Source organism: Myotis myotis, unplaced genomic scaffold (genome assembly GCF_014108235.1).
Source record: "Myotis myotis isolate mMyoMyo1 unplaced genomic scaffold, mMyoMyo1.p scaffold_m19_p_9, whole genome shotgun sequence".
NCBI classification, from domain to species: domain Eukaryota; kingdom Metazoa; phylum Chordata; class Mammalia; order Chiroptera; family Vespertilionidae; genus Myotis; species Myotis myotis.
Window position 1 is genome coordinate 20,579,313 of NW_023416401.1, and position 24,123 is coordinate 20,603,435.

The 24,123-nt window shown below is 51.7% G+C and overlaps 1 protein-coding gene across 2 annotated transcripts in view; it reads left to right on the top strand.

Annotated features, from left to right (window-relative positions):
* The window catches only part of DHX35 (DEAH-box helicase 35), a 63,279-nt gene extending 59,152 nt beyond the window's left edge, over positions 1-4,127 (top strand). Inside the window, exons 22-23 of one of the 2 annotated variants that reach the window (XR_004970013.1) lie at positions 1,035-1,199; positions 3,275-4,127. Coding sequence is in view for 1 of the 2 variants with exons in the window: in XM_036322762.1 (XP_036178655.1) it covers positions 3,275-3,319 (45 nt within the window). In the remaining variant the exon portion in view is untranslated. The remainder of the gene's footprint in view (positions 1-1,034; positions 1,200-3,274) is intronic. The other variant, XM_036322762.1, reaches the window with a different exon arrangement.
* Positions 4,128-24,123: the final 19,996 nt, after the last annotated feature.

Here is a 24,123-nt window from a genome sequence, read left to right on the forward strand (position 1 = left end):
GCCCTAACCTTTGAAATAGAGATTGATAGGATTGGAATCAACTGGTATAAATACAGATGTAAGAAGACAGAACGAAGAGAGACAGAACCTACATAGAACCTACAGACAGAAGAACTTCGCTGGAGAGAATATGGCAAAAGATCCTGGACTGAACCTGACTACAGAAATTGGCAAAAGAACCTGACTAGAACCTGGTGACTGAACCTGGCTGGAGAACCTGGACAGAACCTGGCTGGAGAACCTAGCGAGGGAACATGGCTACAGAACCTGGCTGGAGATCCTAAGCAGAACTTCGCTGGAGATCCAGACCAGAACTTGGCTGGAGATCCTGGCTAGAGATCCTGGCTAGGCTGCTGATCAACTGAACGCTGTCTCCATGTCATTCCTTCTTCGCCGACTCCGTCCACACCTTTGGGGACCCCTGGACCCGCTGGGGCTGGACCCCGGCAGTTGGGGGTCAACACAACATGAGGAACTGAATTAAAGGGTCGTGACATTAGGAAGGTTGAGAACCACTGCTGTAAATGGAAGAATCTCATCTATCTCTCTTGCAATATAAAGGGCAATTGTCTTTTTAATATTTTCTTACAATATTTAAATCTTATCCAATTAAACAAGAAAACATTTCAAGCATTTCCTCATAAAGATATTTCAGTCCAAAATGAGACCAGCTGCAGGGACTGATAACGGCACAGAATGTGTTGTCTCCGTAGTTGGGCTGACAGAATAGGATAAAATAAAGTGAAAGAAAGTATTTTCCTTTAAAACCTCTCCGATGGAAAGTCCAAGAGAAGTGATTAGAAAGGCAAAGAAGCTGGGAAGAATGGACAGCTGTACACATGCTTGTTAAAGGGACGAGCTGCAAGCAGTTAGAGGGGAACCCTAAAGAGCCCAAGGCTGCTGCTGAACGGAATTACCTAGAAGCTGAGTCATTTTCCCTTCTCAGCTCAGAGACACAAAGTTAAAGAGCAAATAGCCCCAGAAGTTTAAAGAAAGTGACTACACGAATTTCCACACTTGTCTCTTCTCTCCAGATGCCTGCTTTTCAGCTCAGCAGCTCTACTCTGATCATTGTGTGATCAGTTATTTTTAGAGAGGCCGGGACCTTTAGAAATCGCCTGGTTCACCAACCTTACTGGACAGGCGAGGCCCTGAAATTCCCCAAGAACCGCAGCCCCTCCTGACTAGACAGTCCAAAGGTACCGCTGTTAACTTTTAGTCCAAAATGAATTGCTTTCTCCAAGAGCCCTGCAGACCTCAGTGGTGCCCATGGATGGTAGATGCGCCTGTTGAACACAGCGCAGCACCTCGTGACTGCCCAGGGCCCACCCACATGCCCGCCGGCTCTGTTCCTGGCACCGTAGGTGACTTTCCATTACCGTTGATTTTCAGTGTCACTCTCCCCTTGTAAAGAGGCCTGAAATGGTCCAGAGTCGGCTTTGTTTAGACTCAACATTCTTCCCAGAAATGAGCACCAAAAATGGTCCACAGGCACGGTGATGTCATCTCCCATTCCCAAGCTAAGGCTGTGGAGTGTCTAACGTTAGTGGTAGGGGTCACATCAAGTGAAGTGAGAAAATTGAGAAAAATTCAACAAGACCCACAGCCAGGGAGAAAAACAGGGTGACCTGTTCAGAGATTTGCCTTTCAGACCTTAATTTTTAATTTTTTCCCCCTGATTCTTAGAAATAGCTTTGGAGTCTCGGGAAAACCTCTAAACCAGCACCTTTGCAAGAGCCTACACTGGTCCTTTCTTGGGCATAAGCAGTTAGAAATTCACACAGGTGTCCTATCCACACAGTCCTCTCTGTCGTGCTCACTGGTGTGCTGTGTCTTCTTTGGCACCCTGCGTTCTCCAGGGCCGCAGTTAGTTAGTTCTCTGTCGGCCATGGGGATCGCTGTCTTGAGTCAGTGGGTGTGCTGGGAAATGGGGTTCGGGCACTGAACCTGGGGTTTGGGGGATGACAGGCCGGCCCTGTTGGCAGTCAGGGCTAGAACTCCTCCAGTGAAGATCTCACGCGTGTTAGGGTGACGTGCCTTAGGTATCTCTTGGTTGGTTGTTTATGATTATTAAGGGGGTATCAGAGATGCCTCAGTTGGTGAACTGAAGTTATTTAAAACTTCTGTTTATACACTTTGTCGTAAATGCATATTTTAGGATTTCTAGCACTTTGGGCTTTACCTTGGAACAGCGGTTTTTAACTGGTGTGCTGCAAGAATTTTAATAACACATAATACCTGCCCTAGCCGGTTTGGCTCAGTGGATAGAGCGTCGGCCTGTGGACTGAAAGGTCCCAGGTTCGATTCTGATCAAGGGCACATGCCTGGGTTGTGGGCTCTATCCCCAGTGGGGGGTATGTAGGAGGCAGCCAGTCAATGATTCTCTATCATCATTGATGTTTCTATCTCCCTCTCCTTCCTCTCTGAAATCAATAAAAGTATATTTAAAAACAAACACAACCAAAACACACGATACCTGACTAGTCAGGTGCACTGACCTCTTTTCCCTTAGAATGTCAAATAAAAAAATGACAGCAGCCAACACAATAGCTGTCTGGTGTTAATGAATCAAAATTATACCTATTTTTTGTTAGATCAGCAAAAATTATATTTTTTGATGTGCTGCAGAATTTCAGAGATGCAAAGTTACCAGGAGATGCAGAAGGTTGAAAATCGCTGCCTTAGAATGTTTATCTCCGTCAGTCCTATTATCTGATGCCCATGGTTATCATGTTATGCTTTCTGTGTTATTTATGCTGGTAGAGAGCAACATTTCTGAAGGAAAAACCTGTCACTGGGAGGTACCCTTTTCCCGGGGCCTGGAGCACAGGTGCCTGCATCGGAGCCACTTGGTAAAATGTGTCTCCTTGTTCCTGTTCCTTGGGAGACGATACCTTGTCCCTGACCATTCTTAAGGATTTCATGGAAACGAGGTGATGTCCAGCCTGAGCTAGTCCCCTGGGCACAGGTGTTTGGCTGCAGTGCTGTCCTGAGGGCTGGGCAGAGGGAGACCGCGTCTCACTGACAGCATCCTCACAGCCTGTGTGCCCAGGTTGAGTGCTGGCGGGCTGGGCCTCGGGCCGTGCGGCTTGCTGCAGGCATTCCCTCTTGCTTGCTTGTGCTTTTCTCCTGAAGACGCCTGAGGGGCACGGCACTAACCGAGAAGGTGTGAACTGGACGGAAGCTCTGATTGGTTATTTCTCTGGGACTGCTGTTGGAGTCTGGTTTCTTTGTCTAACCAACCCCACTTACGAGGTTCTCTTTTCTCTTGCAGCACCTGTCCCTAAAAGCCAAAAGGGCCAAGGTCCAAGACCAGTGAGCAGAGGTGGGCTGCTTGGGGCCCGCTCCTCCATGCTGCTGCCCCCAGCTCGGGGCGCAGTGAGCTGTCCTTGGCTCATGTGGACCTTCAGCTGCTCTGATGGGGGCCGTTGCCCATTCTTCCCGCTCTCCTCAGCATTGCATTCCTCGCTGGGATCCCGGAGGAGTTGTGCGTGGGCAGGCACCCTGCCGTGCTGCAACCAGGCAGAGCGGGGGTTGGCAGGGCTTTGCTCTTTGGTCACTCAGCACCCTCACTGACCCAGCCTGCCACTTCCCACAGGCACGCCGTCCTGGCCCAGCCTAATGGGGACGGAGGAGGAAAGGGAGCCACTGCCGGCTGAGGCACCATGTCGAGTGCACAGAGGGTTTGCTGGGCTGGCTTTGTTCTCTCCTGCGGGGCACAGCTGTGTCGACTAGTGAGGGCCAGATGGGAATCTGTGTATCTCCGGAGGGAGAGACCCTGGAAACGCTGTGATTTCCACCAAAATCACTGAGGGCTCTCGGACCAAGCAGCTTCTGGTTCCCCCTTTTGCGCACGTCCCTGTTTATCTACGGCCAGAAAACTCACAAGGATTGGTGATGACGGAGAGGACTCAAGCACCGTTCTTTGTTACAGAAGTAAGATACCACGTCCCCTGCCACCAGCAGAGCACTCGTGAACACCCATCAGCTCAGCCCCACCGGGGACCCTCTGCGGCAGGAGCTCCCAGCAGCGTAGACTCTCAGCTTCTCTAGCTCAGGAACAGAACTTATGCATTTGTTTTTGTTCGTTTGCCGGGTTCTTGCGAGAACGCGGGCGGCTCTTCCAGCAGGCACTGGTCTCATTGCTGCCCAGGCTTCTTTGCTGAGAGGTTGGCATTTCAACACGTGACCTGTCCAGATTTGGTCACCTTCCTGTTTCAATGACGTTTATTTTAAGAACATGTAGTTTGAAAGTTTATTTTTATACTGATCTTAGTATGTACCTGCCACTTTGGCACCAAACGTGTATGCCATTTTTATTTCCATTTTGTAAACATGTTAATAATAGTGATAACCTGTTAATAATAGCAAACCTTTATACCTAAAGTAAATGTATTCCCTCCCACCCCGGTTCTCATGGTCTGTGTTTTAAGACGGTCCACTTCATTCTCCCGAGTGAGGGCCTGACATTAGCGAAGACACCTGATGCGGTGGCTTTCGGCGGCTTTAGGGGTCAGGTAGACAAAGAAGCCCACCCAGCAAGTCACATGACCACACGCCCTCAAGGCCTCACTACAGCAAACCATGGAACACGGTTTAAGTGAAGTCCCAAGAATTCTTGCCAGTGTTCGATTGGGGTCTTCCTGTAGAGAGGTCTGAAGTACCTGCTTGGAGAAAGTCTAATTTAGGGCCAGGGCTGGTCCCCATAAGCTTCTGTTGGGGTGGAAGGAGGAAAGTGTGGAGGAGCCACACCTTCTGAGTGAGACCAGAGATCCAAAACGAGAGGCCATGGTGGGGGACGCAGCCTGGGGGAGCCCGGCGGCACTGGCCGCCTCTGCCTGTGGGTGTCTGGTCCTGAGCACATCTGCCTGCATCCACCTCTGAGAGCACCGCCCCGGGTGATGGGGGAACTGATCACAGTCCCTTGGGGGAACAGTGGTTTGGAATGAGATCTAGGCACGAGGTAGGGTGCAAAAACAGATGTATCAACTGTCACTCAAATCTGATGCTCCTCCTACCCTCCCAGCGGCTGGCTCACCTTCCTCCCTGGTCTTGATGTCCTCGCGTCTTCAAGTCCCGTCCCCCTCACCAGTGGCTTCTGAGCCACCATGTTAGAACCGAGTGGCTGGAGCTTTGCAAGCGGCAGACCCTCCCACTCCGAGGCCTGGTCCAGTAGCTCCAGGACCGGCCTTGGGGTCATGCTGACTTAGGGGCTTCAGCCCTGTGCCTCCCCCATCAACCCTGTGAAATGGCTGGAAAGCGGAGCTGAGAACAGGACAGGTTGCCAGGGAGCTGTGTGAATGGCAATGTGGTTGGAATTTGGCTCCAGGGAGGTCCTGGTGGTGGGCACCGTTTTTTCTCAACTTTCCTGTCCAAATGAGGAACTTGGATAATGAGCATTTCATGAGGCTCAAAGTTATTCTACCTAAAAGACCATCTAGTCTCTTTGGTTTGAAAATGTTCTTTCTTTTAGAAAATGATGGTAGTTAAAAAAATGTTTTCCTTGGAACAATAAAATACTAACAATCTTACATCAGTCTCCTAATTAAAAACCAATCAAAACAAAAACAAACCCTGGCTGATGAAATCCCCAAGTCTGGGAACCACTGGGGTGGTGGGCCGAGCGGACTGGGGGCCAGCTGGCAACACCAGCACCAAGCGTCAGGGCCGGGAAAGTGGGTCTGCCCTGCCAAGCACCTGAAATTCCAGCGAGCGGGAGCAGCTGGGGGACTCTCGTCTTTGCATAATTGGAAGGACTCAAATGAGCAGGACTCGGCCCCTTATCCCTTACTGTCCCGTTAGGTAAGACTAAGATTTCCACTCTCCGATGACTCATCTGGATTTTTCCTCGGCCTTCCAACTTGTGCTGAAGAGGTGAGGGAACTCTGGATTTCCTGTCAGCTTAATCTATTTTTTTCTGTCATTGAAACTGGTAACAACCGATTACATCGTTTGGGACACAGCTGGCCACTCTGGGAGGAGCTGGAGTCTGCATGGTAGGCCTGGAGAGGGCTTGTCCCTGGGTCCTCAGTCACTGCTCCCTCTGACAAGACCACATTCTGCCATCCCTGGCGCATCACGGAGCTGGTACCTGGTGCACTGTTGGGTGGCATTGGACTTGTTCAAACGGCTGCCTCCTTGCCTGCCAAAGAGATTCCTGATGCAGCATTTCCCCTGGCCTATGGCCTTGGCCCCCACTTGCGGGTTCTACTGAAGGCAATGAGCAAGCAAAGGAGATGGGAGGCCCAGGAGGGAGTGGGTGTGGTGGGGAGGGCTCAGTGGTGATGCCCAGAGTCTCCATAGCCAGGCGAGGGTCCAGCACAGCTGCTGCCCCAGGGCCTGGGCAGCGCCTCTGAATACCGAGGCGCTGGCCAGGCCCTGTCTGGCCCCAGACTGATGGGCGAAACCAGACATGATTCAAAGGTAGCACAGGCCCCTTCCTGCCTCTGGACTACTGCGTCTGGACCCTGCTGCAGTCCGCCTTCACTCGGTTATTCTCGCTCCATTCCCACTTGCTTTGTTTTCTGTTTGGAAGTACAGTTGGGTTCACTTAGCATAGTTACTGTGTTTACTCTTAGCTCTTCTTTGTTGTGTTTTGTTGTTTCCACTTGTGAGTATCCTTCATCCCTTATTTTTACCTCTTTGACTTCTGCATTATTTTCCCCGCCTTTAAAAGAATATTTTTATTGATTTTTGGTGAAAGAAGAACGGAGAGGGAGAAAGAGAAACATCAGTCTGGGAGCATAACATCAATGGGCTGCCTCCTGCACGCCCCCTGTGGGGATTGAGCCCACAACCCAGGCATGTGCCCTGGCAGGGAATCGACAAACAAACCAATTGGCAACTTTTTGGTGCACAGGATGATGCCCCCAAAATGGCCACAAAGACCAGCCCCCCCCCACACTTCCCTTTTCTTTTTTTTTTTTAAATCATGAAGTTGCTTCTTTTTTATACTGTTTTTAAAAAGTATTTTTAGCCCTAGCTGATTTGGCTCAGTGGATAGAGCATCAGCCTGTGGACCAAAAGGGTCCCGGGTTTGATTCCGGACAAGGGCACGTACCTTGGTTGCAGGCTCCTCCCCAGCTTGATGTTTCTGTCTTTCTCTCAGCCACTCTCCCTAAAAATAACTGACAAAATATATCCTCGGGTGAGAACTAACAACAACAAAAAGTATGTTTACCTTAATAAGTCCTTTTTTTTTTACACTCTACTTATTTGTTTTTTTAAATATATTTTATTGATTTTTTACAGAGAGGAAGGGAGAGGGATAGAGAGTTAGAAACATCGATGAGAGAGAAATATCGACCAGCTGCCTCCTGCACACCTCCTATTGGGGATGTGCCCGCAACCAAGGTACATGCCCTTGACCGGAATCGAACCTGGGACCTTTCAGTCTGCAGGCCAACGCTCTATCCACTGAGCCAAACTGGTTTGGCACTACTTATTTTTTTTTAACTTTTATTTTGTACTTATGATGCCTCATTTAGTTTTGTTGTTCTGTAAATAAATTCTTTCATTGTTTTTATTTTCTTATTTAATACATTAGTTTTAAATTAATCTTAACATTTACCTCCCATTTCATTTTACTTCCACTGCTCCCCTTCTCATGTCTTAGTGTGTTTAATTTTGTGTTCATGTTTGGCAAAAGGCCTACCTGTAGGTGTGGGAGCTGAGAGAAGATATTTGCAATGGTTGAAACCAACAAAGGATTAACTGTCAAGAATATATAAGGAGCTCCTACAAATCAACAATAAAAAGAAAACCCCAATAGAAATAAGTGGGCGAAGGGAATGAACACGTTATAGAAAGAGACCCCAAGAGCTACCAAGTCTGTGAAGAGATGTTCAAACTCAATCATCAGAGAAACACAAACTAAAGCAACAATTTTCATTTTGTACCCATCAGATGAGCACCCATTTTAAAGGTGGTAATGCCCAGTGTCGGCAGGGATACAGGGACTCCGGTGCTCTGCTCCTGTGGCCATCCTGGAAAGCTACCTGATACAACTCAGCAAATGAAGGATGTGCCTGACCCACTCACCAGGAATTCCACGTGTGGGTAAATGTCCCCAACAAAATTCTCACCTGGGTCCATAAGGAGGCGTGTATCAGGATGCTCATCCAGTGTGACTGTGGGAGGGGTGGGGTAAAGCCCACCCCTGGGACAATGTGCAGGGAAACCCTGTGGCTGACGCCATGGAGTACCACAGACGACATCTACCGTGGACCTTAAAAACAGCTGAGTCAAAAAAGTAAAAAACGGCCCTAGCTGGTTTAGCACAGTGGATAGAGCATCAGCCTGTGGACTAAAGGGTCCCAGGTTCGAATCTGGCCAAGGGCACATGCCCGGGTTGCAGGCTCGATCCACCCCAGTAGGGGACGTGCGGGACGCAGCCAATCAATGATTCTCTGTCATCATTGATGTTTCTATCTCTCTCCCTTCCTCTCTGAAATCAATAAAAAAAATATATTCAAAAAAAGTAAAAAACGAAGATGCAGCACTATCATTTACAGACACTAAAAATATGTACACATAAGAAACAATGCGTTTGCAAAAACACATACAAACCCGCAGATACACAGTAGAAGGGTTGCCTGGAGAAGGTAGGGGAGGATGGGAGTGAGGAGAGGAAATAAAGTGGGTAGCTCGTGGGATTTATCTGGACACGGGTCATCCGGATTTCCAAGACAGGGACGTGCAGGACAGAGGATGCCGTTGTGAGTCCTTCCTGCCGATCGGCATCCTTAAGATGGAATTCAAGTTCTCAACCCACGGGGACTGTGGTCCCTTTACTTCAGCTCATGGCACTGTGCTTCCGGAACCTTCTTGCCCTCAGCACTGGCCTGGATCATTATGAGGCTAAAAAGAACAGGATATGCCAAGGCTTTGAAAATCCCTGGGTAATCTTTTACCACCCAGGGAGCCTATAAACTTCAGCTGTGTTTGCTGAGGCAACATGCAAATTGGAAGAGGCCACCAGGGAACTTGTTAAATTTAAGTCTTACTCTAAAATGTTCATTGCTCGGAGAAAGGTATTATAAATCAGCCTGGCATGGGCCTCGGACTCAGAAGGAGGGCAGATTCTGGAACAGTGACTGACCCAGGGGTGAGTGGGGTCGTGGAAACCAGCGTCAAGGGAAACAGGGCAGGCCTCCTGTTCCCCGATTTATAAACCAAGGTCAGCTTCCTGGACTGACCATGCCTGGCCCAGGTCTGAGTGGACCCAGGTGGAGTAAGATTTTTTTACATTTGATTTTTGCCAACTGGTTAATCCGTTGTTCCAGCCAGAATTAGGGTAAACGTCCCTGCACTGCCGTAGCCTCTCCTGGTTTGTGCCCAGATGGGATTCTAACACCCACTGGGTGCCATGAATAACTTGCATCCACACGGACACCTAGTGATAACACATCCAGTGTCTCCTCCTTGATGGGGGTGAGAGCACTGAGATCTGAGGCAGGAGACCAGATTTAAAAACTACAAAAACCCCCCCAAAACAACCCTTATTGAGGTATAACTTACATACAATAAATGCATGCATTTTAATTGGATAGTTCAATGAGTTTTGACAAATATATACGCCACAAATTGTTTTTGTGGCAGAATGCACGGGAGAACGATCAGCCAGCACTCTGAGGGAGGAAAGTTTAACCTTTATTTCGAAGATCTGCTAGTCCAGGGGAATTCCGGATCCAAAGCCTGAACTGACCTGGGGCGGGGGGGGGGGGGGGGGGGGGCTCTGACCTATATATCTCCTCCTGTGGCGGCCCCTGAGGGTCCCCACAGCTCAGCCCAAGTCAGCTGTGGCGGGGCCCTGGGGTTAGGCTCTGCAGCTCCGCCCAAGTCAGTCAGAGTGGGGAAGTAAGACTGCAGTTTTAACCAGATACTGAACTAGGTTGCAAGCCACCTCCCCCCCCCACCCCCCCCACCCCCATTTTCCTTTTCAAAATGATCACAAAATCAAATACAGAACACTCCATCCAAAAACTCCTCATCTTCTCTAGTAACCCCCACCCCCACTCCCAGCCTCAGGCATCACTACCTCACTCCAAAGTGGTTTTATCTCTTCTAGATATTCATATCAATGGAATCACTCAGAATATCCTCCTCTGTCTGGAGGAGAGGATTGGATAACTTTGTGACCCTTGGCAAGATACCACTTCCATCTTATCTCAGTTTTCTTATCTGTGAAGGGAGGATGGATAATAATCACATGACATTCATTCATTCATGAGCATGCTGTGCTGGAGTCAGTGTCACTGGGGAGCACCCAGGAATTGCTCAGCCCGATTGAGTCACAGAAGGCCCCCTGCTGCCCCTCCCTCCATACCTGCCCTAGCCTCCCAGGTGCCATGATTGACACCTCACAAAGGACTCCTTTTATTAGTATTTAAATGAGGCATATGAAGACACCCACCCCCAAAGAACCGGATGCAGTGATGAGGGTCCCACATGGACAGAGGTACCTGGGGCCTGAGCAGGAGGTTTATGTCTGAGAGACGTCCACACAGGCCTGGACTGGGGCCTCCCTGGCCTTGGGCTGGGGACACTGGGGCTTCCCAGGGGAGTGAGTGTGAGCAGAGGGTGTGCAGGGCTGCTGGACACTCCAGGTGAGTGGGGGCATCAGGGACAGACCCACAGTTGGACACACACTCCGACCCAGCCAGGAACAAACCCAATGGACACCCCCAGACCTGTGAGGTCAGACAGACTCACTGACCTTTGACACCCCCAGAAGCACTTTCAGATCTGGGACAGCACACACAGTCCCTCTCACCTCGGCACTCACATATGTGTTGATCATGTGTGTACCAGGCCCCGGAGACGGCAGTGAACACAACCAAGTCTGCTCCCTTGAAGCTCACTTGCTGGAAGAGGATCCGATCTCATACTCAGGCCTCACCCCAGAGAGATGGAGGTAATGGGTGTGGCCCTGAGTTCCATCCTGCCCATCTGCTCAGCTGGTGAGGAAGCAGAACGGGGCTGTGCTGCCCTCTGCTGGCCATATGGAGGCAGTGACTCCCAGACTGGGTGGTCCCATCTGGCAATGGGTTGAGGCGACAGCCGAGGTGGGTGCTTTTGGTCCCTTGCTTCTGGCAACGTGGCAGAGCAAACACGGAGGAGCAGGGGAGTGTGAGGGACTCTCCCCCTGAGCCCCGATCTCCTTGTTATATCTGGCAGCCCCACTCTGCTTCCCTGTAAGTACCTGGATTTGAAGTGACAGTTGAACCAAGTCATGATTTTAAAAAAACTGCCTCCTGCAGCACCCCTTCCCATGGCCCCTCTTCCTGACCCCCAGCTACTGCAACTGGTTCAGGGGATCCCTCCCCAGTCGTTACACGTGCAGCAGTGAGGGACCCACAGCCTGAATTTGGAGGTGGAATCCAGCTGACCCTGAAGGAGGCCGACTCGACTCCCTGAGGCCCAGGAGCTGGAGAGGAGGGGCAGTGGGCATAGCTCTGCCAAGAGCCCCGTGGAGCCCAGTCCCAGCTGGGGGCCAGGATGCCCATGGAGACCGCATCTTGGAAGGTGCTTCCTCCAGCCTAAACCTGCCAGACCCCAGCCTTCTGACTCATCCTTAGCTGAGACCTCAGATGTCCAGGGACACAGACAAGCCATCCCCACGGTGCCGTCTGAGGTACCGACCCACAGAATCTGTTTGCATAATAAAATGGTGGTTTTTGTGCCACCAAGTTTTGGGGTGGATTGCCCTGCAGCCCCCGGCACAGCAGCCCAGCCCACCACACCGGACTCGGGCCGTGGTGGCCTAATGGGCTTCTGAAGCCTGGCCTGGAACTGGGACCCACACAGTAATCTTGGGAGGATCCCTGGCCCCTCTGGGTAACCAGCCTGGAGATCAGGGGGCCTCCGTCCCCTGTGACTCCTGGGCGGTCGGTGGCGCTGACCTGGTCAGCTCTCTTTGGGTCTGTCTGACCCAGATTTATTTCTAATAGTGAAGCAACGTTTTATGCAACAACCATTTCGCCTTAAGGGTCTTAAGAAAGCAGAGAAGCAGCGTAGTGTGACTGGAATTGCAGAAAGGGTCACGCCCGTGGCGGGTGGTGGTGGGAGGGGTTGGACTGAACTGGAGGAAACGCAGGGACGCGGTTGGGGAAGAGGTTGAGGAGACACCGGCGCGGGGAAAGGCGAGCCCCCCCTTCTCTGTCTCCTGCAAGGAGGAACTGAGGCTTTGCCCAAGGAGGATGCAGCTCGCGTTGGGTCCACACCCCAGGCTTGTCCGTGCTCTCACCCGCGGGCCGGCCTGCTCGGGGGCAAGGACGGACATCCCCGCTGCCCCCAATCCCAGCCCGGGCTGCGGGATCCGCTGTCGCTAGCACCCCGGTGGATGCCACGGGACGCTCGGGCCGGTGCTGCGCGCGGAGGCCGGCAGGGGGCGCCGGCGCCCCGCGTTTGCTCCGCCCAGACAAACCTGCCCTGTCCCTGGTTCTGCAGGCAGCGAGCGCCCAGAGCCCGCCAGACCTGTGACCTTGCCAATGCCATCTCACCACCTGCCCACCAGCCATGCTCCCAGCAGCTCTGGTCCCGGCCTGAGCGCCCCAGAATGGAAGGAGCCTCCCCACCATCGCCCATGATGGAGTCCTCTGCTCTGCCCACCCTGCTCAGAGCTGGACTTGACCCACCAGGTCCTCACATCTTGACCAACTCCCAGAGGAAGGTATGAATCTCCCCAGTTTAGAGGTCAAGTTCATGATAATAATAACCAACAAAGAAATCAGATAATCCCAGCTGACCTTTGCAGAGTTCTAGTGGTTGACCTGGCTTGCCAGGTCCTTCAGTGTGGAACTCGTGGAAGCAGGGAGGGGTGTGAGGCCGCCCTGGTGGAGTAGTCACCCTCACCAGTCCTGCTCCACCATCAGGGGCCTCACAGCCCCGAGAACCTGGAAGGAGGAGCAGGTGGGCCATAATGAATCTGAGGGCAGTGGGCTGTCTCGACCATCCCAGGCCACCCGTGTCTACATTTCTCCCATTGCAACCATCTCTCCTGGAGTCTTGAGTGGCCCAAGAACTTGGGTAGTGGAACAAGATTGGCACCTACCAGGCAGCATTACCCGAGGTCATGGTGCTCAGAGCTACAGCCGGATGCTGGAGCTGAGCCCATTTGTGCCAGGGCCATGAGGTGGAGGCCATGGCCACGCCCTGGGCGAGTGGAAACCAGCCAGTGAGCAGCCCCGCCTGGGAAGCAGCCCTGGCGCGAGGCAGTGTGGTGAGGAGAGGTCAAGGCTCGGCCTTGGGGCCGACAGTGTCTGGGTTCAAGTCCTGCTGTCACCACGTACCAGCTGTGGACCTTGGACAAGACACTTAGCCCTTGCCTCAATTTCCTCGTCTTTAAAATGAAGACAGTAATAGTCCCTGTATTAATCGTGTGTGTGTGTGTGTGTGTGTGTGTGTGTGTGTGTGAATGTGTGGTGTGATGATGCTTTGACGTCTAGTGGACTTGGACTTGCAGATGCAGGGAGGGGCTGTCTCTCCCAGGACTAGCTAAACAACCTCCTTGAGTGCACGTTGCATTTGCAAACTGACCAATCGAAAGCCCTGCCCCAACCATCTCCTTTGCCTCACCCTGCAAACCAATGTACCACCCCAGGGCCAGGTACAGGGACCAGACAAGGAGGACACCCCTATAGCCTGGAGCCGTGTCCATTCCTTCCTGTGAAGCCACAGTAGAGGCTCTGGCCCTGCCAGCCCCCCACCCTTTGCCTCCTGGCGGCCCTGGCGCTCTCCTGCATGGTGGGGTGCGCCCCTCTTCTTGGGAGCTGTGAGTAGTCAACTCTTCTTCCAAGGCAGTTGCCTTCATGTCTGTCACCGTACCAAACCCGATTATGATCAAATCCCCGGTACATTTAAAAACAACCCATCAGATTGTTGCCCGGATCAAATGACAACTTTTCTAAAGTGCTTACAGCACTGCTGGACACCTGGCAGCTGCTATTATTATTACATCTCCTCTGCCCGCTTTGCACCAACCGCCTCCTCTGGGCGACCCTGAGCAGGCACACAGCATGAGGCAGCCACGCCAGGTGCCTGGCTGAAGGTCGGCCAGGTGCGCCCTTCCCTTGGCGCTGGGGCTGGAACCCCGAGCTGACAATGAGTGCCAGGCAGGGAGGGCTGCCAGGAGCAGAGCAGGGAGGGCTCTAGAAGCCAGCAGAAGGGTCCCCACCTTGGCCATTGGCTTCAGGAACTCAATCCCTAATCAGGGTCTCCAGCCCACACCCATGAGAACTCCCAGCTCACGTATTGAACTCGCCATTGATAATTACTCCTAGCTATAATGAATAATAATTACCAGGCACTGTGCTAGCTTCTTGTATCAGCAGTTCCCAAACTTGTCGGTCTCAAGAGCTCTCTATGCAGTTAAAAGTGATTGAGGATCTCAAAGTGCTCTTGGCCACGCGGGGCGGGTCTGTCACTGGTTTCCACTGGCGGATCTACAGCTGAGAAACTGTAATGATATTTGTCGATAATTTATTTAAAATCAAAATAATAAACATATCACATGCTCACATAAATATCTGATGAGTTATAACTATATTCCCCCACACAAAACAGTTAGGGAGAAGGAAGTGTGCATGTTTTACGTTTCTGCAGGTCTCCACAGTGTCAGCCTTCATAGAAAGCTGGTTTCCGTAGCTGCTTCTGCACGCAGGTGTGTGCATAGCACATGGCCTGTAGCCTCTGGAACACTCCGCCGAGAGTGAAAATAACCCAGTTTTAATTCTAAGTGAAAAAGGCAAATAACATCTTCGCATTTTTATGAGCACAGTTTTAATGATTACGGACACTCGGGAAGGGACTCAGAACATACTTTGGAAAATGTGTCTTATATACAGGACGGGTAGGTTCTAATATGCCCCAGATTTACAAATGAGGAAACTGAGGCACAGGGGGTTGAGGTGATGTGCTCAAGGCCACACAGCTGGGATTTCAAGGCAGGTCACCGCGGGGTGGGCAGGTCACCAGGAAACGACTCTGACTTGGGTGTCTGTGGCTCCCGCACTCAGCCCTGAGAGACAGGCAGGGACTGGCCACGAAGCGAAAGTGAGCCCGGCAGGATGGGCCAGCAGGGAGGGAGCTGGGTCTGAAGTGAGGGGGGCCTGGGAGGGGCCTGGGGGATCAGTTAGTCACCAAGAGGTCCCGGTGACAGGGCTGGAGATGGCAGCTGGCGGCGGATGCAGCCTCCTGCGCAAAAATCAATAGGTGATCAGCGGTCCAGGGGCACCGCTGTTCATCAGGTGCGCGGGGAGGCAGGGGCGGGGGTGGGGGCCGCAGGAAATATCACTGACCCCCGGCAGGATTGATCAAACAGCCAGACACCCAAGGCCAAACTCACTAATAAAGTGAGACGTTCAGCGCAGCCCAGCGGCTGCTGGCTGAAGGTCTTAAAAAAACCGCTTAGCTGGGGAGTTCTTGCTAAACTGTCTTTGTTTCTTGAGGCCAGTGGGAGGGAGGCCTGGCTGGGGAGCCTGGCTGCCTGCTGTTTGGCCTGTGGCTCTTGGCTTGACCGAGGCCTGGGCCACAGAACCCGGAGCCCACTTGGTATATGGGTGTGTGTGCTTGTTGCAGCACCACCATTTGCACATGGCATGTGTGCACATATATGCATGTGCTACAGCACTACCACTTACACACGGCATGTGTGTGCACATATTTACATGTATGTACACATATATACAGCACACACCATTTGCATTTGAGGGATGAGTCTGTGTGCTTGTGGGCTAGACTCTTCCTTATTCATTTTTTCACTAACTTCACCGTTTAGTCCGCCTATAGCCCCAAAGATGCAGCATTTGTAATGACAGCCATGATTACCGCGGGGAGTGGGGAGGAGTGGGACTGGCACACTGCGTCTGAGCGGCTGGGTGGACAGCAGCAGCAGGAGAGCAGATGTGGAAAAGGAGGGGAGACAAAGCGAAGGCCCGTGCGGGTAGGAGGTCGAGTGTACTGGTCAGGAGGGGAGAGAGACACTGGGTGGGGGGCGGGGTAGCTGCCAGTGAGAAAATGAAAGAATAAAATGATGCGCTAATGGGATCTTAAGAGGAGGTGTGACGGGTAATGGCTTTGACATTGTTGACATTCTTCCAGAGATCCGGGCAGAGGAAGAGTAGGATGACTTCCGGTCACTTTCCAGTTGTTGGACTGTTAGGAAATGTGCCACCGTATTGAGACTGGGCTTGTGGGAGCAACAGATGTATTGGGTTAAAGGACAACATCATTCATGCCAGCGTCTCTGGGTGCTGCCAGGGAGGGTGGCCCAGCACCCCTGGTGGTAGCTCTCTGTCCCTCTTCCCTTGCCCCCCTCTTCTTCAGCAAGCCTGGACCCACCCCACTCCCCCCCCCCCCCCCCGCCCCGCACCCTCCTTCTGCGCTCTCAAGGGCTCTACACAGAAAGGCAGGGAACAAGATAGAAGTTAGCATCATAGGGATTATAGGAGGCCCCTGAGGGTAGCAGATAAAGGTTTGGATTCTGGGGCCGACTGCCTGGGTTTGGACCCTGGTTCTGCTACTCACTGGACTCTGGGCCTCATCTTTCTCATCGGAAACATAGCACACAACAGTATCTACTGTACAGGGTTACTGGGGTGTTAAAGGAGCAAACGGACATAAAGTGCTGAGAACAGTGTGTGGCACGCAGTGCTATGTAAGCGTTAGACCTATGAGCTCCCTGCTGCCTGTATCTCTGTGTGTATGCGCCTGTAGAAGGTTCTAGAAACGGGAAATGATGCTACCTCCGGGGAGTAGAGCTGGACTTAAAAAAAGTGGGGATTTTTACTTTATATACTTTCAGATGCTCAGATTTTTAAAAACAAGTATCTAGCACATGTAATCATATTTAAAACGGAAATAGTTTCCTTGGAAATTTCAACTCTTTAGAAGCGAAAGATAAGCTTTTGAAAAAATGCTAAGATTTGCACCATTTAATGTAGACTACCAGACCTGACAGGTGGTCATCAATCTCCCTTCACTGCCCGTGTGCCTTGAAAATGAAATTTATGAGCGTGCCTGGGGTTGGGGTTGGATCGCCCGCTTCCCTAGATCCCAGGTTCCCTAAACTTCTCTTTCTGGACAAGGCGCAGGGGCTGAGCCCTGGCCTGCAGCTCCCCACACCTACCCATTGTGGGTCCTCCCACCCCCACCTCACAACACCTGTCCTGGTTGCTAGGGAAACGGCCCTTTATTGAGTGAAGCCATTCCCACCCAGCCCAGTGATTTGTCCTTGTCTGATTATTATTACTCTTTGCATTTCCCCTTTGGATGAGTAATGGAGGGGGTCGGGTGGGAGGGCCAGGAGCTGAGGAGCCGTGATTTGTGGGGTCGGCAGCTCATCTCTGAGAGGAGGACATTTATCTTCCTGGAAGCAGACAACAGCCCAGTGGAGACAAACTCAACAGTTCCCGTGTGGACTTGTGTGTTTGTGTAATCACACAAGGGTTGGGAGTTACACACCTAGAAGGCGTGTGCACGTGGACTCCTGGTGTGGGAGTGTGCGCCCGTGCGTGCCTGGCTCACAGACCTCTCAGAGCCGTGACACCTGTGGGTGGGTGTGGCTATGTGTGCTCCCCAGTACAGCTGCAAAGCTGTGTGCACACACCCGCGCACACCTGCCTGTGTGTGCACACTCCTGAGCACACCTGCCTGTGTGTGCACACACCCATGCACATCTGCCTGCGTGTGCACCCTTCGCACTGTCCCTCCTCAAGCCTCAGGATACTCTGTCTGGAACCCTAGTTAGGCGCACTGGTGCAAAGCGGGCAGAGGAGATGTAATAATAATAATAGCAGCCGCCAGGTGTCCAGCAGTGCTGTAAGCACTTCAGAAAAGTTGTCATTTGATCCGGGCAACAATCTGATGGGTTGTTTTTAAATGTACCGGGGATTTTATCATAATCGGGTTTGGTACGGTGACAGACATGAAGGCAACTGCCTTGGAAGAAGAGTTAACTACTCACAGCTCCCAAGAAGAGGGGCGCACCCCACCATGCAGGAGAGCGCCAGGGCCACCAGGAGGCAAAGGGTGGGGGGCTGGCAGGGCCAGAGCCTCTACTGTGGCTTCACAGGAAGGAATGGACATGGCTCCAGGCTATAGGGGTGTCCTCCTTGTCTGGTCCCTGTACCTGGCCCTGGGGTGGTACATTGGTTTGCAGGGTGAGGCAAAGGAGATGGTTGGGGCAGGGCTTTCGATTGGTCAGTTTGCAAATGCAACGTGCACTCAAGGAGGTTGTTTAGCTAGTCCTGGGAGAGACAGCCCCTCCCTGCATCTGCAAGTCCAAGTCCACTAGACGTCAAAGCATCATCACACCACACATTCACACACACACACCCCCCCCCCCACACACACACACGATTAATACAGGGACTATTACTGTCTTCATTTTAAAGACGAGGAAATTGAGGCAAGGGCGTAAGTGTCATGTCCAAGGTCCACAGCTGGTACGTGGTGACAGCAGGACTTGAACCCAGACACTGTGGGCCCCAAGGCCAAGCATGACCTCTCCTCACCACACTGCCTCGCACCAGGGCTGCTTCCCAGGCGGGGCTGCTCACTGGCTGGTTTCCACTCGCCCAGGGCGTGGCCGTGGCCTCCACCTCATGGCCCTGGCACAAATGGGCTCAGCTCCAGCATCCGGCTGTAGCTCTGAGCACCATGACCTCGGGTAATGCTGCCTGGTAGGTGCCAATCTTGTTCCACTACCCAGGTTCTCGGGCCACTCAAGACTCCAGGAGAGATGGTTGCAATGGGAGAAATGTAGACACGGGTGGCCTGGGATGGTCGAGACAGCCCACTGCCCTCAGATTCATTATGGCCCACCTGCTGTTCCTTCCAGGTTCTCGGGGCTGCGAGGCCCCTGATGGTGGAGCAGGACTGGTGAGGGTGACTGCTCCACCAGGGCGGCCTCACACCTCTCCCTGCTTCCGCGAGTTCCACGCTGAAGGTCCTGGCAAGCCAGGTCAACCACTAGAACTCCACAAAGGTCAGCTGGGATTATCTGATTTCTTTGTTGGTTATTATTATCATGAGCTTGACCTCTAAAATGGGGAGATTCATACCTTCCTCTGGGAGTTGGTCAAGATGTGAGGACGTGGTGGGTCAAGTCCAGCTCTGAGCAGGGTGGGCAGAGCAGAGGACTCCATCATGGGCGATGGTGGGGAGGTTCCTTCCATTCTGGGGCGCTGAGGCCGGGACCAGAGCCGCTGGGAGCATGGCTGGTGGGCAGGGGGTGAGATGGCATTGGCAAGGTCACAGGTCTGGCGGGCTCTGGGTGCTCGCTGCCCGCAGGACCAGGGACAGGGCAGGTTTGTCTGGGTGGTGTAAAGGCAGGGAAGAGCTGATGTTCCTATGCCAAGGCCACCAGACAGGAAGCTTTCTCTCTTCCTTGGGGAGGGTCGGCCTTTTTGTTCTCCTCAGGCCTTCAACTAATTGTGCAAGGCCCACCCGCATTCAGAAGAGCAATCTGCTTCACTCAGCCTACCAATTCAGATGTTAATCTCATCCAGAAACACCCAGAATGATGTCTGCCCAAATATCTGGGCAACCCCAATTCCCCCCACCCCCTCTATCACCCCTGCCATGACCCAGCTAAGTTGACACATAGAATTCACCATCACAGTGAGTGGTTGGAAATGTCTCCCTGTGCTGAAAAGACACTTCGTTTTATTCTTTGATGAATAATACTGTTTTATCCTCTGCTCGTTCTATTAAGTGCCAGTTATTTCCTTTAAAAGTTATCAGCATTAGCCTTTCACTGTCATATATGCAAAAAGGTTTTGTCAGTTTGACTTTTGACCTTACTTGGGGGCCTTGTCTTGAAATACAGTCAAGTAAACATTTTGGAAGCTAAGTCTGTCCGTCTTTCCCTTTGGGAGTTTTTGTCCAAAGTCATGGACAAAACCCACTTCATCCAGACATCAAATAATTTCCTTTTTTACACTTTCTTCTAGGCTTTTATTGTTTTTATTTGAAACTTTCCACTGTTTCACCCACCTGGTTTTTATTTTTGGGCTCCAGAATGAGATGAAGATCTAAGTGGACTGTTTTCCAAATAACCTGACTTAGAGACGGCATTTACTGGATAATCCATCCCTCGTCATTGATCCTTCATTTTTCATGCGCCAAGTTCTTGCTCAAGACTGTTTCATCCCATCGATTTGTCTGTCGAGTCTTATGCCAGGAACAGACTGGTTTTATTATTGTAGCTTTATAACGCATTTTAATACTGGCTAAGGCGAGCCTCCTCCCAAATTGACTTAGCTATTCTCATCGTGTTGGGTTTTTAAAAAATTTTCCACATGTGCTTTGGAATCAGTGTTCCTTCCTCTTCCCACTGGCCATCACAGGGGTGTGACCTTGACATTTCCCAGGGGGCTGTTTGGTGGGTACATCACGGACATGCCTGGCTTCCCTGAGGCGGCCGGACCCGACAGGGAATGAGAGCGGTTTTGGCGGCGAAAGCTTGGTCAGGCTGTGTATTCCTTCCCCAACTACTTTAGTGTTTCCGCTAAATAAAAGTCCATTTTTATTCTCATAGAAGCTGAGCAGGGAGATGTTTTACACCCCAGGTTTCTTCCTCCGTGATCTATGTCCCTTTTACAAACTTATCTCTGGGTTTTTGCTCAGTTTATAAGCGAGGGGCAATCTTTCTTCCCCAAAGCCGCCTTCCTCCACAGTCTGGAGGAACCTTGAGCTTTCCTGCCGATGATTTAAAGGGCTATAACACTCGCAGGCTAGATTTGTTTTAGTGTCCATAAAACTCAAAAATTTCATAAAACAATTGGTGAAAATAAAATTACCAAAAAATGATATAGTGCCAGCAGACTGTATAATAGTTATGGGAGAAATGGAGACCATGATTCACGGGGGGATAAAAATGACAATGTATTTATTGCAGTGCACTGACAAGAAACTAATTTGTCCCCTTTACTTCTGAGACAGGACAAGAATCCCGATTTTTCTCCTCTCGCTCTGACTCTGACAGGGGAGCAGGAGGCGGCAGCAAATGGTTCTGGGCTTTGGTGTGTGTGTGTGTGTGTGTGTGTGTGTGTGTGTACCAACACGAAGGGTTTCCCTAAAAACAAAACTGTTCTTCTTTGCCTTACCTTGACCGATATCCTTTTGAGCCTTGAAAAAGTTTCCTTAACCTAACACATATGTAATTTACTTTGTGTGTTGCATGAGGTGTGTGAAAGTGTGGGTGCGTAAATACGTAAGTATGTATAGGTGTGTGTTTGTGGACATGTATGGTATCAGCCATTATCACCAATGGTGGCCGGAGGGAGGTGGTAGAAAAATGAATATTGTTTTTACCAAGGAGAAGTTTGTTCTAAAGGAAAATGGAAAACAAACAAACATACCAGCAAAAACAAAAGTAAATGAAGACTTAAACTGAGGGGAAGAGGAATCCGATCGGGGGCTGTTTGATGGTGGGGGCAGGTGGGAGACTGCTAGGGGCCTCGAGGAACCTTCTGGATCACAGAGGTGTGCGGTCTTGACTGGGGTGGGGGTTACACGGGCTTAACATCTTCCAAAAGTCAGTCACCTATAAACCTAGAATGTGCCCATTTTGTTTTATGTAAGTTATACCTCAATAAACTTGATTTAAAAATCCCTAGACTGGAAAACAGGAGAAGGGAGAGGGAAGCTGCTCTAACTGGTGGTGATGGTCTAGCACAGTTTGGACTCAGCATGCGGAGCCGGGGGCGGGTGGTCCCTGAGAGAGTGAATGAAGGAACTTTATCCTCCAGAAACAGTCCGCTGCTTGGGTAGAAGTAAGCTCTGGGGAGTGGACTCTGGCAAGGTCTTACACCCACTTTGCAGATGAGGCAAGTGAGGCCCAGAAAGGTCACCTGGTTTGCCTTGCCACGGATCACACATTAGTAAGAGGCGGTCAAAAAAAGTGACCCAGATCACCGGTTTGATTCCCGGTCAGGGCACATGCCTGGGTTTCGAGCTCGATCCCCAGTAGGCGGCACACAGGAGGCAGCCGCTAGAGTTTCTCTCTCATTGATGTTTCTATCTCCCTCTCCCCCTCCCTTCCTCTCTCTCTAAAGTCAATTAAAAAAAAAGTGACCCAGGCTCAACTGAGGGCCCAGATTTATCATCGCAATGAAACGGGGTGGGGTTAGCTTAGGGTGACCCCTATGGGCTGATTGGCGCCTTTGCAGAACACAAAGCCTTAGACACACTTGGGGGAGGGAGAGAGTCCACCATAGAATCTCAGGGCTGGGCTGCCCGAAGGATCCCCGAGGGGGCTCTCAGGAAACCTGTCCCAGCACGCTCAGCTGAGGAGACGTAAGGAGGGGCTGTGGGCAGAGGCGTGGGCAGGCCTGAGGGCACCAGAGAACTCCTGCCTGCCTCTGAGCTGGTAAATAGGTTTTCCTCTGCCTCTGGACTTGAACTGAAATATCGTTTCTTCTCGAGTCTTGAGCCTGCTGGCTGTGAGACCAGCCCCACACCATGGCTTTCCTGGTCTCCACCACCCAGCTGACTGCAGATCCCAGGCCCGCACAGCTCCCTCGTCACCTGTCCAACTCCTGAGAGCAAACCTTGCTTTATACATATATGTCTGTACTCCATGTCCCGGAGAACCCTGACTAATACACGAGGCATCAAAGACTAAATGTCAATAATGTGCTAGTTTTTCTCATGCCTCTTGATTTATTGAGGGTTCTCCTGGCTCCTCCCGTCAGCATGTGGACATTCTCAAGCCTCTCCCAACGCAAAGGAAGCCTCTCTCCGGTCCCACCACCTCTCAAACCACCGGCCTCCCTTGCCCCTCTCACAGTCCAGGCTCTTTCTCTCAAGATGTGCCTCTCCCTTCTTTGCCATCAGTCGTCAAACACAGCAGCCTGTCTTCCCAGTGTACCACCACAGGACTCACCGGCATGGCCTTGCATGTGAATGATGCTTGCTGAGTGATTCCCTGCCCTGCTAGAAACCCCGGGATCTTGCAGGCCCCTCCTTATTATTGCTTTTGACGCATTTGCCTGGAGGTAGGGTGGAGGTGAGGCTCTAGGGCAGTGGTTCTCAACCTGCTGGCCCTTTAAATACAGTTTCTCATGTTGTGACCCAACCATAAAATTATTTTCGTTGCTACTTTATAACTGTATTGTTGCTACTGTTATGAATCGTAATGTAAATATCTGATATGCAGCATGGTCTTAGGCGACCCCTGTGAAAGGGTCGTTTGACCGCCAAAGGGGTCGCGACCCACAGGTTGAGAACCACTGCTCTAGGGAGAAGAGGTCCTAAGTAGGTTTTTCAAGTAGGTTTTTAACCAGCATTCCTGGCCACGGTTTGCAGGTAAATGGGCACCTGTCTTCCATGGTGGCCATCTGTCTCAGGGAGGAAACAGGCTCCAGGGAGGCAGCCTTTTCATTTTGATAACTTGGCATTTTAAATGATTTTTAAAATTGATTTTAGAGAGAGGAAGGGAGAGCGAGAGAGAAACATGGATGTGAGAGAGAAACATTGATGGGTTGCCTCCAGCGGGGGATGGAACCAGAAACCTGGGTATGTGCCCTGACTGGGAATCGAAGCTGCCACCTCTTGGTGTACAGGACGATGCTCCAACCAACTGAGCCTCCTGGCCAGGGCTAACTTAGCATTTTAAAAACAGAGCAGACATTCAGTTAGCCCTTGGAGAGTGCAAACCAGTCTTCCTGACCCTCCCTAAGCCTGCTCACCTGTGCCGGTGTGCGCATCACAGCACGGGGTCCACGGGAAGGGTCTGAGCCCTGCCACGGGGACCCCGGGAGCCTGCCACGCTGCCATTTCTCTCCGGACACCGGTGGTCTCCAGCCCGTTCTCTACCCAGCAGCCAAAGGAGCTTTCTCAGGCAATCCTGCCAGAAACTCCCCTCACTCCCGTATTTGCATATCTGACTCCGCCCAGGGCTTGCTCCTGGCCCGTCTCTCATCTTCCTGTGATGCCTGCCCTCTGGGTCACGCTGTTCCAGCCACAGTGCCCTGTGCATGTGTCCAGGCCCCGGCACTTACCCGGGGCGGGACCTCTGCCTGAGCCGCACCTGCCGCCTCCACCGCGCTCCCTGCCGGGCCTCCCAGGCTGGTTCCTCCTCACCGCCAGGTTCCAGGTTACCCTGCCCGGCACAGC